Source organism: Pristiophorus japonicus, chromosome 15 (assembly GCF_044704955.1).
Source record: "Pristiophorus japonicus isolate sPriJap1 chromosome 15, sPriJap1.hap1, whole genome shotgun sequence".
Lineage (NCBI taxonomy): Eukaryota > Metazoa > Chordata > Chondrichthyes > Pristiophoridae > Pristiophorus > Pristiophorus japonicus.
In genome coordinates, this window is record NC_091991.1 from 93,423,398 (window position 1) to 93,436,993 (window position 13,596).

General features: G+C 46.0%; 1 protein-coding gene across 3 annotated transcripts in view; it reads right to left on the reverse strand.

The window, feature by feature from the left end:
- Nucleotides 1-2,917: 2,917 nt before the first annotated feature.
- LOC139280904 (tetraspanin-33) overlaps nucleotides 2,918-13,596 on the reverse strand; it is a 119,940-nt gene continuing 109,261 nt past the window's right edge. For all 3 annotated transcript variants that reach the window (XM_070900711.1, XM_070900709.1, XM_070900710.1), the window contains 2 exons: nucleotides 12,772-12,930; nucleotides 2,918-4,479 (listed from right to left, as the gene is read on the reverse strand). In XM_070900711.1, the coding sequence (XP_070756812.1) occupies nucleotides 4,393-4,479; nucleotides 12,772-12,930 (246 nt within the window). In that variant the 3' untranslated portion in view covers nucleotides 2,918-4,392. The remainder of the gene's footprint in view (nucleotides 4,480-12,771; nucleotides 12,931-13,596) is intronic.

The following is a 13,596-nucleotide window of genomic DNA, read 5'->3' on the forward strand; positions in this document are numbered from 1 at the left end:
GGGACCCAGTACTGAGCCCTGCGGAACCTCATTGGAAACATCCTTCCAGTCACAAAAAACATCCATCAATCATTACCTTTTGCTTCCTACCTCCAAGCCAATTTTGGATCCGACTTGACACATTGTCCTGGATTCCATGGGCTTTAACCTTCATGACCAGTCTACCATGTGGGACCTTATCAAAAGCTTTGCTAAAGTCCATATATACTACATCGACCCTCTTGGTGATCTCCTCAAAAAATTCAATCAGGTTAGTCAGACACGATCTATCCTTAACAAATCCGTGTTGACTGTCCCTAATTAACCCTTGCCTTTCCAAATGCAGATTTATCCTATCTTTCAGGATTTTTTCCAATAATTTTCCCACCACTGAGGTTAGGCTGACATGCCTGTAATTACTCGGCCTATCCCTTTCTCCCTTCTTAAACAAGGGTACTACATTAGCAGTCCTCCAATCCTCCAGCACCATGCCCAGATCCAAAGAGGACTGGAAAATGATGGTCAAGGCCTCTGCTATTTCCTCTTTTACTTCGTTCAACAGCCTGGGATGCATTTTATCCGGGACTGGGGACTTATCTACTTTCAAAGCTGCTAAACCCCTTAATACTTCCTCTCTCACTATATTTATTTCATCCAGAATATCACAGTCCTCCTCGAATGTGGCAGCGCAAGCCCGTATTTCTGAAACGCTTCGGCACAGTCTGGAGAAATCGAAGGGGTTGAAGGTTGAAGATTGAGGTTTGGATCGAAACAAGCTGCTAGACGATATGAAGCCAGTTAACCATTCAAATGTCATCATCATCATAGTCAGTCCCTCAAAATCGAGGAAGACTTGCTTCCACTCTAAAAGTGAGTTCTCAGGTGACTGTGTAGTCCAATACGGGAATCACAGTCTCTGTCACAGGTGGGACAGACAGTGGTTGAAGGAAAGGGCGGGGAGCCTGGTTTGCCGCACGCTCCTTCCGCTGCCTGCACTTGATTTCTGCATGTTCTCGGCGATGAGACTCGAGGTGCTCAGCGCCCTCCCGGATGCACTTCCTCCACTTTGGGCGATCTTTGGCCAGGGACTCCCAGGTGTCGGTGGGGATGTTGCATTTTATCAAGGAGACTTTGAGGGTGTCCTTGAAACGTTTCCTCTGCCCATCTGGGGCTCGTCTGCCGTGAAGGAGTTCCAAGTAGAGCGCTTGCTTTGGGAGTCTCGTGTCTGGCATGCGAACAATGTGGCCTGCCCAGCGGAGCTGATCAAGTGTGGTCAATGCTTCAATGCTGGGGATGTTGGCCTGATCGAATGTGTCTATCTGATCACCTGTGTGTTTACAGTACTTCATGGTGGGAGTCGATTGAAGCAGTACGACTTGATTTCGAGATAATAGTGGCTGGTCATTTATCAGTATGTTAACTATTTGTATGTATCATCGATGCGATCTATGCATGGAATCAAAGAAACTCCTCTGCCGATCACCTGGTTTGTGCAGTCATTCATGACATCGTCTGTATGTTAAGTATTTGAATGTATCATTTGTTACTATGCGAGGAAACAATCTGGTTTGTGTACAGTAATTCAGAAAGCAATTAGTCATGATTTCAGGACAATGCCATTTGAGTCTACATCATCTGCATGTTAATTATTTGTATGTACTATGCAAGGAAACAAGAGTTCAAAGGCTTTTTAGGTAAAAGAGATGGAACTGGTTGTTTGAGACATGCACATTAGACACTGGAAACGCGGATGGTGCGTCTGTTACAAGCAGAAATTAGAACAAGCAGATTTCCAACACTTTGTGAAGTGTCTCAGTAGCTTTCATAATTGGTTCGTTTAGTATGAATGTCTGAATAAAAGACCTGATCCGGCCTTTACTACAACTGTGTGAGTGTGTAATTCGATGTTTAAAGCAACGAAGTGAAACGAGCAAGAAAGCTGTACAACAGTGGGCACCGGAGGGACTAGAGTGCATCATTTCCACAGGGAACAACATTTTAATTTGATTTAACTTGCAGTTAAAGTTTAATTTGTTAATTTGTGGGTTCTAGTGCCCTTACCAAAAGGGAGCACTTGATTTTACTTTCTATCAAAATAGTTATGGAGCTGTTGAGTTGTGAGTGGCTTAGCCAGTCGCGCGATGTTCACAGAACTCAATAAAACCCCAGCCAGTTGGGTTTTGGGGATCCATGATGAGGCAGGTGGTTGTGAGCCTGGTGGATGAACTGGTAATGTGCAGTGTGATTGTTAAACCTTTGCTAATAAACCAACTAGTTCTGAATAGCAATGTGTTGCTATGAATTCTTAAGCAAAGAACCCATGAAGCAAATACACTACACCTTCCTTCATCCTGCACCAACTCAGCCATGAAATACTGTTTTTCAGACACTTAAAAACAAGTGTTGTTTAAAAATCAAAAAGAAAAGGTCCCAAAATGTATTTTCTCCATTTAAAAAAAAGAAACATTTCAAAAATTCGATTAAAATTTCTAATCAAAGCAACACGTTGTTTAAAAAGGTAATGTAAACACTGCAACAAACATACAAAACATGTCCCCCTGTAAAAGCTTTATCATTGAGCCTTCCAAGCTTTACTTCCAAATGGGCAGGCAAGAAGGAAGCAGTAAACTCAGAGAAAGTCCCATCGGATCGTGCTAAATTGTTCACGTAAATAATGTTGCATCAAATCATAGTATCGTACAGCACAGCAGGAGGCCATTCGGCCCACCGTGCCTGTGCTGGCTCTTTGAAAGAGCGATCCAATTAGTCCCTCTCCCCCACTCTTTCCCTATAGTCCTGCAAATGTTTTTTCCACTTCAAGCATTTCATAGAATCATAGAAATTTACAACACGGCAGGAGGCCATTTCAGCCCATTTATCCAATATCCTTCTGAAAGTTACTATTGAATCTGCTTCCACCACCCTTTCAGGCAGCGTGTTCCCGATCATTACCACTCGCTGAGTAAAAGAATTCTCCTCATTTCCCCTCTGGTTCTTTTGCCAATTACTTTAACTCTGTGACTTCTGGTTACCGACCGTCCTGCCAGTGGTAACAGTATCTCCCTATTTACTCTATCAAAACCCCACATATCTGTGGCCTTAAAGTGGCTAAGGTTCAAAATGAGCACAAGTGCTCGAGGGCATCAATTGTAGCCGACCAGAGAATTGTTGCCCAGTAGAAAATGGGTGCAGGGGCTGCTCTTGTGATGCCGCAATCCTACAACCACAGAATAATTTTGTGTAAAACATAGTCGTCGGGAACTTCCCCACGCTTCTCCCCATCGACCGCTGTAACTTACAAATAGATCATGTAAGCGAAGTTTCCGGCAATAGACTGGCAAAGTTACAGCGCTGATCAGGTTAATCCCAAGGATATTCTCGACGAGTAAATCATTCTTCTGATGCACTGTAGAGGTGCATGTCCCTTTAAGGCTACAAAGTTTAATTACTGTTAAGTAAACACTGGGTGAGTCCATACAAAGGTCAATTACTGTTAAGTAAGCACTGGGTGAGGTCATACAGAGGTTAATTACTGTTAATTAAACACTGGGTGAGTTCATACAGAGGTTAATTACTGTTAAGTAAACACTGGGTGAGGACTTACAGAGGTTAATTACTGTAAATTAAACACGGGTGAGTTCATACAGAGGTTAATTACGGAGCTGTGAATATTCTGGCTCTGGTACTTTGTGTTCCTGGAGAATTCCCTCGTTTTGTTTTGAAGTGAGATGGACAGAAAATGGGTGCTACATAGCATCTTAATATTCTATATAGATAACAAAACATTTCGTATTGTGTTGTTTGCAGTGTCTCTTGTATTTACAATGAATTGCAAACTCCCCCAGTATAGCACAGGGCCATACAGACCAGAAGATCCCAGATGTGACCTGTTGCTTACACCTGGGGCAACAGGACGGGTATTATAGTTGGCCTCGGTGCCATAAATAGTGAGAGGAAAAGTCAGCCAAGGTTCCTGCTCTTACTCACTATTCTGTGAATTTACTGGTGTGTGGGCATTGAGTGGCAACAGGATTAGGGTGATTTGTCTGTCCCCCTCCCCTGCCATGATAAAATAGCCTACTGAACCTTTCTGTAGTGAGTACGCGAAGGATGGCCATTTGAGAGTTACTGAAGGGCTGTGGTCATCCATGGAACCACACTCCAGCAGGAGTTCCGCAGCTGACCAGGGCAAATTAGAAAAGAAAAAATATTTCCCTATTATCCCCAGTGGTGGTGATCTCGGAGGGATTCCCTGTCGTCCAGTTGGATTCTCTCTGTTCTTGGCATCTATCAAGTGAGGCGTGGTGAAGGTTCAGTGCAGTCGGAAGGAAGGCAGTGAATGGATATGGAGAACAGCTCTTGCCCCTTCCATAAAGCAGAAGGATGGGTTGGCTCTGGCTCTGGGAGCAGAGGTCAATGTGCGGCCGTCTGCTCAACGATTCGCTTCTTGATGGAACGGATTTGGCTGAGTAACGCAACCGTAAGAGAGATCATCAAAATCTGAAAATGAAGAAAAAACAAGAGTTTGCGGGAACGTAACAATAATTGTTAGGCTTTTCTCCTGTAGAAGCTTGGTTCTGTTGGGTAAGGTTCCATGGGCAGCAGGTGCCAAGTGACATCCTTTATGTATTGGGTCTGTGGTGAGCGGTGAGGGGCTATTTGACCATGTGTCGACACCCCGGTTCAGCCTACGTACATACGGACAATGGCAGGCAGGAAACATAGAAACATAGAAAATAGGTGCAGGAGTGGGCCATTCAGCCCTTCCAGCCTGCACCACCATTCAATATGATCATGGCTGATCATGCAACTTCACTACCCTATTCCTGCTTTCTCTCCATACCCTTGATCCCTTTAGCCATTAGGGCAACATCTAACTCCCTTTTGAATATATCTAACGAACTGGCCTCAATAACTTTCTGTGGTAGAGAATTCCAAAGGTTCACAATTTTCTGAGTGAAGAAGTTTCCCCTCATCTCGGTCCTAAATGGCTTACCCCTTATCCTTAGACTGTGACCCCTGGTTCTGGACTTCCCCAACATCAGAACATTCTTCCTGCATCTAACCTGTCCAATCCCATCAGAATTTTATATGTTTTTATGAGATCTCCTCTCATTCTTCTAAATTCCAGTGAATATAAGCCTAGTCGATCCAGTCTTTCTTCATATGTCAGTCCTGCTATCCCGGGAATCAGTCTGCACTCCCTCAATAACAAGAATGTCCTTCCTCAGATTAGGAGACCAAAACTGTTATATATGTAAACCTGTAAATACCTTGTGCAGCCATCAGAAGGCTCATCCCCTGGAGTCCCAAGGGATCCTACAATCCCTTGGGAGCACCTGTACTTAAGGAGGCCTTACAGGTTGGAGAGGCACTCTGGAGAGCTGCAATAAAAGACTCAGGTCACACTTTACTTTAAGCTCACAGTATCGAGTCAGACTCTTTATACATACATAACAACTGGCGACGAGATACAGAAGATGAACCCAATGATGCAGAGAACAGTGGGCATCCTGGAGAAATTTTCGGAGGGAGAGGATTGGGAAACCTTCGTGGAGCTACTCGACCAATATTTTGTGGCCAACGAGCTGGAAGGAGAAGCGAACGTTGCCAAATGAAGGGTGATTCTCCTCACCGTCTGCGGGGCACCAACTTATGGCCTCATGAAAAATCTGCTTGTTCCAGCGAAACCCACATAGAAATTGTACGATGATTTGTGCACACTGGTCCGGGAGCATCTGAACCCAAAGGAAAGCGTTCTGATGGCGAGCTACCAGTTTTACACCTACAAAAGGTCTGAAGGCCAGAAAGTGGCGAGCTATGACGCCGAGCTGAGACGCCTTGCAGAACATTGCGAATTTGAAGGACATTTGGAGCACATGCTCAGGGATTTCTTCGTACTTGACATTGGCCATGAAGTGATACTTCGCAAACTTTTGACTGTAGAGACCCCAACCTTGAGAAAAAGCCATAGCGATAGCGCAGGCGTTCATTGCCACCAGTGACAATACTAAGTAAATCTCTCAGCACACGAGTGCTGCTACAAGTAATGATGTTTTCAAATCGCAATGTACTGGGCAGTCCCCACATGCCTGCAGCTGCACGTCCGTAGATGTCTCAGAGTCCACCATCAAGGGTGATGAATGCAAGGCCATTAACACCTCGTTGGCGCTGCGGGGGTGATCATCGTTTCCATTTATGCCGCTTCAAAGTGTACGTTTGCAAGGGCTGTGGAACAATGGGACACCTCCAACGCATGTGCAGGCAAGCTGCAAACCCTGCTAATCCTGCAAACCACTATGTTGCAGAGGAGGACAGGTCCACGGCGGATCACGATGAACCAGAGCCTCAGACCAAGGAGGCAGAGGTATATGGGGTGCAGAAATTTGCCACAAAGTGTCTCCCGATAATGCTGAAGGTTGAATTAAATGGACTCCCGGTGTCAATGGAGCTGGACACGGGCACTAGCCAGTCCATTCTGAGCAAAAAGACTTTCGATAAATTGTGGTGCAGCAAGGCCTCAAGGCCAGTCCTGACTCCCATTCACAATAAACTGAGAACTTACACAAAGGAACTGATTCCCGTAATCGGCAGTGCTACTGTAAAGGTCTCCTACGATGGAGCGGTGCACAAGCTACCACTCTGGGTGGTACTGGGCAATAGACCCATGCTGCTCGGCAGGAGCTGGCTGTGAAAGATATGCTGGAACTGGGACAACGTCTGAGTGCTCTCGCCCACTGACGACACTTCGTGTGCCCAGGTCTTAAACAAGTTCCCCTCGCTGTTTGAACCAGGCATTGGGAAGTTCCAAGGAGCAAAAGTGCAGATCCAACTAATTCCGGGGGCGCGACCCATCCATCACAAAGCGAGAGCAGTACTGTACATGATGAGAGAGACGGTGGAGATCAAGCTGAACCGGCTGCAACGAGAGAGCATCATTTCGCCAATCGAATTCAACGAGTGGGCCAGTCCGATTTTTCCAGTCCTCAAGCGAGACGGCATCGTCAGAATCTGTGGTGATTACAAAGTAACTATCAATCGTTTCTCCCTGCAGGATCAATACCCACTACCAAAAGCAGACAATCTTTTTGCGATGCTGGCGGGAGGAAAGACGTTCACGAAGCTGGACTTGACGTCGGCCTACATGATGCAGAAGCTGGAGGAACCATCAAAGGGCCTCACCTGCATCATCACACACAAAGGTCTCTTCATTTACAACAGATATCCTTTTGCGATTCGATCAGCCGCGGCGATATTCCAGAGAAACATGGAAAGCTTACTGAAGTCGGTCCCGTGGTCTTCCAGTACGACATCTTGGTTACAGGTCGTGACACAGTCGAGCACCTGCAGAACCTGGAGGAGGTTCTTATTCGACTCAACCGTGTGGGGCTCAGGTTAAAACGCTTGAAGTGCGTTTTCCTGGTGCCTGAAGTGGAGTTCCTGGGGAGAAGAATCGCGGCGGACGGCATCAGGCCCACCGAGTCGAAGACGGAGGCAATCGAGAACGCACCGAGGCCACAGAACGTGACGGAGCTGTGGTCATTTCTAGGACTCCTGAACTACTTTGGTAACTTCTTACCGGGTCTCAGCACACTGTTAGAACCACTGCATGTCTTACTACGTAAAGGAGATGAATGGGTATGGGGTAAAAGCCAAGAAAATGCCTTTGTAAAAGCTAGAAAATTGTTATGCTCAAACAAATTGCTTGTGTTGTATGATTCATGTAAGCGTTTAGTACTAGCATGTGATGCGTCGTCGTACGGGGTCGGGTGTGTATTGCAACAAGCTAATGAATCTGGGAAATTGCAACTGGTTGCTTATGCATCCAGAAGTCTGTCTAAAGCTGAGAGAGCCTACAGGATGATTGAAAAAGAAGCGTTAGCGTGTGTTTATGGGATAAAGAAAATGCATCAATATCTGTTTGGGCTAAAATTTGAATTGGAAACTGACCATAAGCCACTGATATCCTTTTATTCCAAAAGTAAGAAGATAAATACGAATGCATTGGCCTGCATCCAGAGATGGGCGCTCACATTGTCCGTATACAACTACGCCATCCGCCACAGGCCAGGCACAGAAAACTGTGCCGATGTTCTCAGTAGGCTGCCATTGACGACCACGGGGATGGCGCAGCCCACAGATTTAGTCATGGTAATGGAAGCATTCGAGAGTGAGCAATCACCCGTCACAGCCCGACAGATTAGAACCTGGATGAGCCAGGACCCCTTACTGTCCCTAGTAAGAAATTGTGTGCTTCACGGGAGCTAGTCCAGTGTCCCAGTGGAAATGCATGAAGAGATAAAGCCATACCAGTGGGGCAAAGATGAAATGTCTATACAGGTAGACTACCTTCTATGGGGTAATCGGGTAGTGGTCCCCAAGAAGGGCTGGGGACACTTTCATCAGTGATCTCCACAGTACTCACCCAGGCATTGTAATGATGAAAGCGATAGCCAGATCCCACGTGTGGTGGCCTGCTATCGATGCGGACTTAGAGTCCTGCGTGCATAAATGTAATACATGCTTGCAGTTAAGCAATACACCCGGGGAGGCGCCACTAAGTTTATGGTCTTGGCCCTCCAAACCGTGGTCCAGGGTCCATGTCGACTATGCAGGCCCGTTTTTGGGTAAAATGTTCCTAGTGGTTGTAGATGCGTAATCCAAATGGATTGAATGTGAGATAATGTCGGCAAGCACATCCGCTGCCACCACTGAAAGCCTGAGGGCCATGTTTGCCACGCACGGGCTGTCTGATGTGCTTGTGAGCAACAACGGGCCATGTTTCACCAGTGCCGAGTTCAAAGAGTTCATGACCCGTAATGGGATCAAACTTGTTGCATCTGCCCCATTCATACCAGCATCCAATGGTCAGGCAGAGAGAGCAGTGCAAACCATTAAGCAGAGCTTGAAGAGGGTAACTGAAGGCTCACTGCAGACTCGCCTATCCCGAGTCCTGCTTAGCTACCGCATGAGACCCCACTCGCTCACTGGGATTCCACCTGCTGAACTGCTCATGAAAAGGGCACTTAAGGCAAGGCTCTCGTTAGTCCACCCTGATCTACATGAACAGGTAGAGAGCAGGCTGCTTCAACAAAGCACATATCATGATAGCGCAGATGTGTCACGCGAGATTGAAGTCAATGACCCTGTATTTGCGCTGAACTATGGACAAGGTCCCAAGTGGCTTCCCGGCACTGTTGTGGCCAAAGAGGGGAGTAGGATGTTTCGGGCTAAACTTTCAAATGGACTCATCCACCGGAAACACTCGGACCAAATCAAACTCAGATTCACGGACTATCCTGAGCAACCCACATTGCATCCTACCTTCTTTGACCCCCCAACACACACACCAGTGGCAACCGACACCGCGGTTGACCACGAAGCAGAACCCATCACCCGCAGCAGCCCAGCAGGATTCACCAGGCAGCCTAGCAAAGCCAGCTGCACAGCAGCCCAGTGAGGGCCCAACAAATGATTCACCAAAACCAGCATTTGCACCGAGACGATCAACCAGGGAAAGAAAGGCCCCAGATCTACTCACCTTGTAAATAGTTACACTATTGACTTGGCGGGGACGGGGGGAGGAGTGTTGTTATATATGTAAATACCTTGTGTAGCCACCTGTACTTAAGGAGGCCTCACAGGCTGGAGAGGCACTTTGGAGGCCTGCAATAAAAGACTAAGGTCACACTTCACTTTGAGCTCACAGTATCTAGTCATACCTAACAAAAACTGTACACAATATTCAAGGTGTGGCCCCATCAAGGCCCTGTACAACTGCAGTAAGACCTCCCTGCTCATATACTCAAATCCTCTCGCTATGAAGGCCAACATGCCATTTGCCTTCTTCACTGCCTGCTGTACCTGCATGCCAACTTTCAATGACTGATGTACCAGAACACCCAAGTCTCGTTGCACCTCCCCTTTTCCTAATCTGTCACTATTTAGATAATATTCTGCTTCCTGTTTTTGCCACCAAAGTGGATAATTTCACATTTATCTACATTATACTGTATCTGCCATGCATTTGCCCACTCACCTAACCTGTCCAAGTCACCCTGCAGCCTCTTAGCATCCTCCTCACAGCTCACCCTGCCATCCAGCTTATTTGCAATCTGCAAACTTGGAGATATTATATTCAATTTCTTCATCTAAATCATTAATGTATATTGTAAATAGCTGGGGTCCCAGCACCTAACCTTATGGTACCCCACTAATCACTGCCTTTCATTCTGAAAAGGACCTGTTTATTCCTACTCTTTGCTTCCTGTCTGCCAACCAGTTCTCTATCCACATCAATACATTACCTCCAATACCATGTACTTTAATTTTGCACACTAATCTCTTGTATGTAACCTTGTCAAAGGCCTTTTGAAAGTCCAAATACACCACATCCACTGGTTCTCTCTTGTCCACTCTACTAGTTACATCCTCAAAAAATTCTAGAAGGTTTGTCAAGCATGATTTCCCTTTCATAAATCCATGCTGACTTGGACTGATCCGGTCACTGCTTTCCAAATGTGATGCTATTACATCTTTAGTAATTGATTCCAACATTTTCCCATTATGATGTCAGGCTAACCAGTCTATAATTCAGTTTTCTCTCTCTCTCCTTTTTTAAAAAATGGGATTTCATTAGCTATCCTCCAATCCATAGGAACTGATCCAGAGTCTATAGAATGTTGGAAAATGACCACCAATGCATCCACTATTTCTAGGGCCAGTTCCTTAAGTACTCTGGGATGCAGAGTATCAGGCCCTGGAGATTTATCGGCCTTCAATCCCATCAATTTCTCTAACACAATTTCCTGACTAATAAGGATTTCCTTCAGTTCCTCCTTCTCGCTAGACCCTCGGTCCCCTAGTATTTCTGGAAGGTTATTTGTGTCTTCCTTCGTGAAGACAGGACCAAAGTATTTGTTCATTGATCTGCCATTTCTTTGTTCCCCATTATAAATTCACCTGATTCTGACTGCAAGGGACCTACATTTGTGTTCACTAATCTTTTTCTCTGCACATATCTATAGAAGCTTTTGCAGTCAGTTTTTATGCTCCCTGCAAGCTTACTCTCATACTCTATTTTCCACCTCCTAATTAAACTCTTTGTCTTCCTCTGCTGTATTACAAAATTCTCCCAGTCCTCAGGTTTGCTGCTTTTTCTAGCCAATTTATATGCCTCTTCCTTGGATTTAACACTATCCCTAATTTCCCTTGTTAGCCACGGTTGAGCCACCTTCCCCATTTTATTTTTACATCAGACAGGGATGTACAATTGTTGAAGTTCATCCATATGATCTTTAAATGTCTGCCATTGCCTATCCACTGTCAACCCTTTAAGTATCATTCGCCAGTCTATCCTAGCCAATTCACGTCTCATACCATCAAAGTTACCTTTCCTTAAGTTCAGGATCCTAGTCACTGAATTAACACTGTCACTCTCCATCTTAAGGAAGAATTCTACCATATTATGGTCACTCTTCCCCAAGGGGCCTCGCACAACAAGATTGCTAATTAATCCTCTCTCATTACACAACATCCAGTCTAGGATGGCCAGCTCTCTAGTTGATTCCTCGACATATTGATCTAGAAAACCATCCCTTATACACTCCAGGAAATCCTCCTCCACCGTATTGCTACCAGTTTGGTTAGCCCAATCAATATGTAGATTAAAGTCACCCATGATAACTGCTGTACCTTTATTGCACGCATCCCTAATTTCCTGTTTGATGCCATCCCCAACCTCACTACTACTGTTTGGTGGTCTGTACACAACTCCCACTAGTGTTTTCTGCCCTTTGGTGTTCCGCAGCTCTACCCATACAGATTCCACATCATCCAGGCTAATGTCCTTCCTTACTATTGCGTTAATCTCCTCTTTAACTGGCAACCCACCCTCTGGATCTGGCCCATACACTTGTGCTGCCTTGAGTTTCAAATAACTACATCCCCCCCACCCCTGCTGAAAGCCAGGTGCCTAACCCTGTCCTTATTCAGCGCCAACGTACTCTTCCAGCAGGGTTTGGACAGGCAGGAATCAACCACTAATGCAAAGATTATAGCACTGGAGTTCAGCTCAGATCAGCGAACTCAGTACAAACCATGGAGGTCAATGCCCTTGTATCTTCGCAGCTCTAAACCGGGTTTCAGAAAGTGGGAGAGGGCCCGAGAAGATTTACCCCCAAGGATTGAATCGGGAACCTTTCATGCCCGTGTAGCTCCAACCCAATCCACAAAGCTATTAGGAAAGCTGCAGCATAACACATTCGAGGTTTGCCTGGCTGACTGCATCCAGTTGTTCTTTATTGCACATGGTGAGGGCTGGTGACCCACCCCATAGGGGACTCCTGTCACTCAGCGTGTTCTTGTCGCCAAACTGCTGCTTTGTCCTTTGACCGAAAATAAAATTTATTCCTTTATAGATTTAATCGAGTGGTATTGATTCTTTTTAAATTGGAAAACCAAGGCTGCAGCAATGCTGGAACATGTAGGACCAACAAGCAATGACTCGGTGATGCCAAGCTGGGTTTAAACAGTTGGAAGATTTTTGGAGGAAGGGAAGACAGGGAGGTGAGGCGTCGCACCATATTGAAAAAGTTAACTAGAGTAGTGAATGTTCTTGATTTCAACACAGTGAGGCTTGCTGAAAGAGAAGACCATGAATAACTATAAGCAGTGGGAATACAGGGTGGTTTCCCCATCTCCAGCTTGGGAGACAGGCCCGATGTATTAGCAGCACGCTCAGAGGATCAATGACGACAGTAATATTGATAAAATAGAACGAGTGACACGCACCTCCAGCAAGAACAGACCGAGGCTTACTCCACCAATCAGTAACAGGTTCTGTTGTCCCCATTTGACAATCTTGTCCAAACACCCATCAGTGTAGATTTGTTTCCGAGCTGTCCAAGGTTTCAGCGACTGAGTCTTGTACCCACACATGGTATTCAGTACCTGTGGGAGGAAGCACGACCTATTCACCGTGTGGATCATGCCGCCTCGTAAAAGTTTGTGAAATATAATGTAGTTCATTCCATGAAAAATGGATATCACAAAAGGTCAGACTGCTGCACGATGGTCTAGCAAGTAAAGGCCTCACCCCATATAGCAGCGAGCCCTGGCTCCCGATGTCCTGGCCAATATTTATCCCTCAACCAACTCCTTAAAAAAAATACATTATCTGGTCATTATATCATTGCTGTTTGTGGGAGCTTGCTGTGTGTAAATTTTCTGCCACATTTCCTACATTACAACAGTGACTACACTTCAAAAAAATACTTAATTGGCTGTAAAGCACTGTGGGATGTCCTCAGGTCATGAAAGGCACTACAGAAATGCAAGGGAGTGAAATCGCCCCTTTTTTATAACCCCGTTAGCACCTCCAGGGGGCGCAAGGCAATTTTTACCTGGGGAGGGAGGGCGCTACCGCCTCCCGGGAAATTGCCTCGAGCCGGCGCATAACTGCCGATGAATTAATGCACAGCAAACCCGCACCAACCCCTTAACGTCCTGCAGGGGAAATGTCCCTGCAGGCCGCGAGGCTGCACAGGTGGATATCAACGCAGGGCGCGAGGCTGACGAATACCAGCTCCCGGGACGCTGTTTAAAGGCACGGCCCGC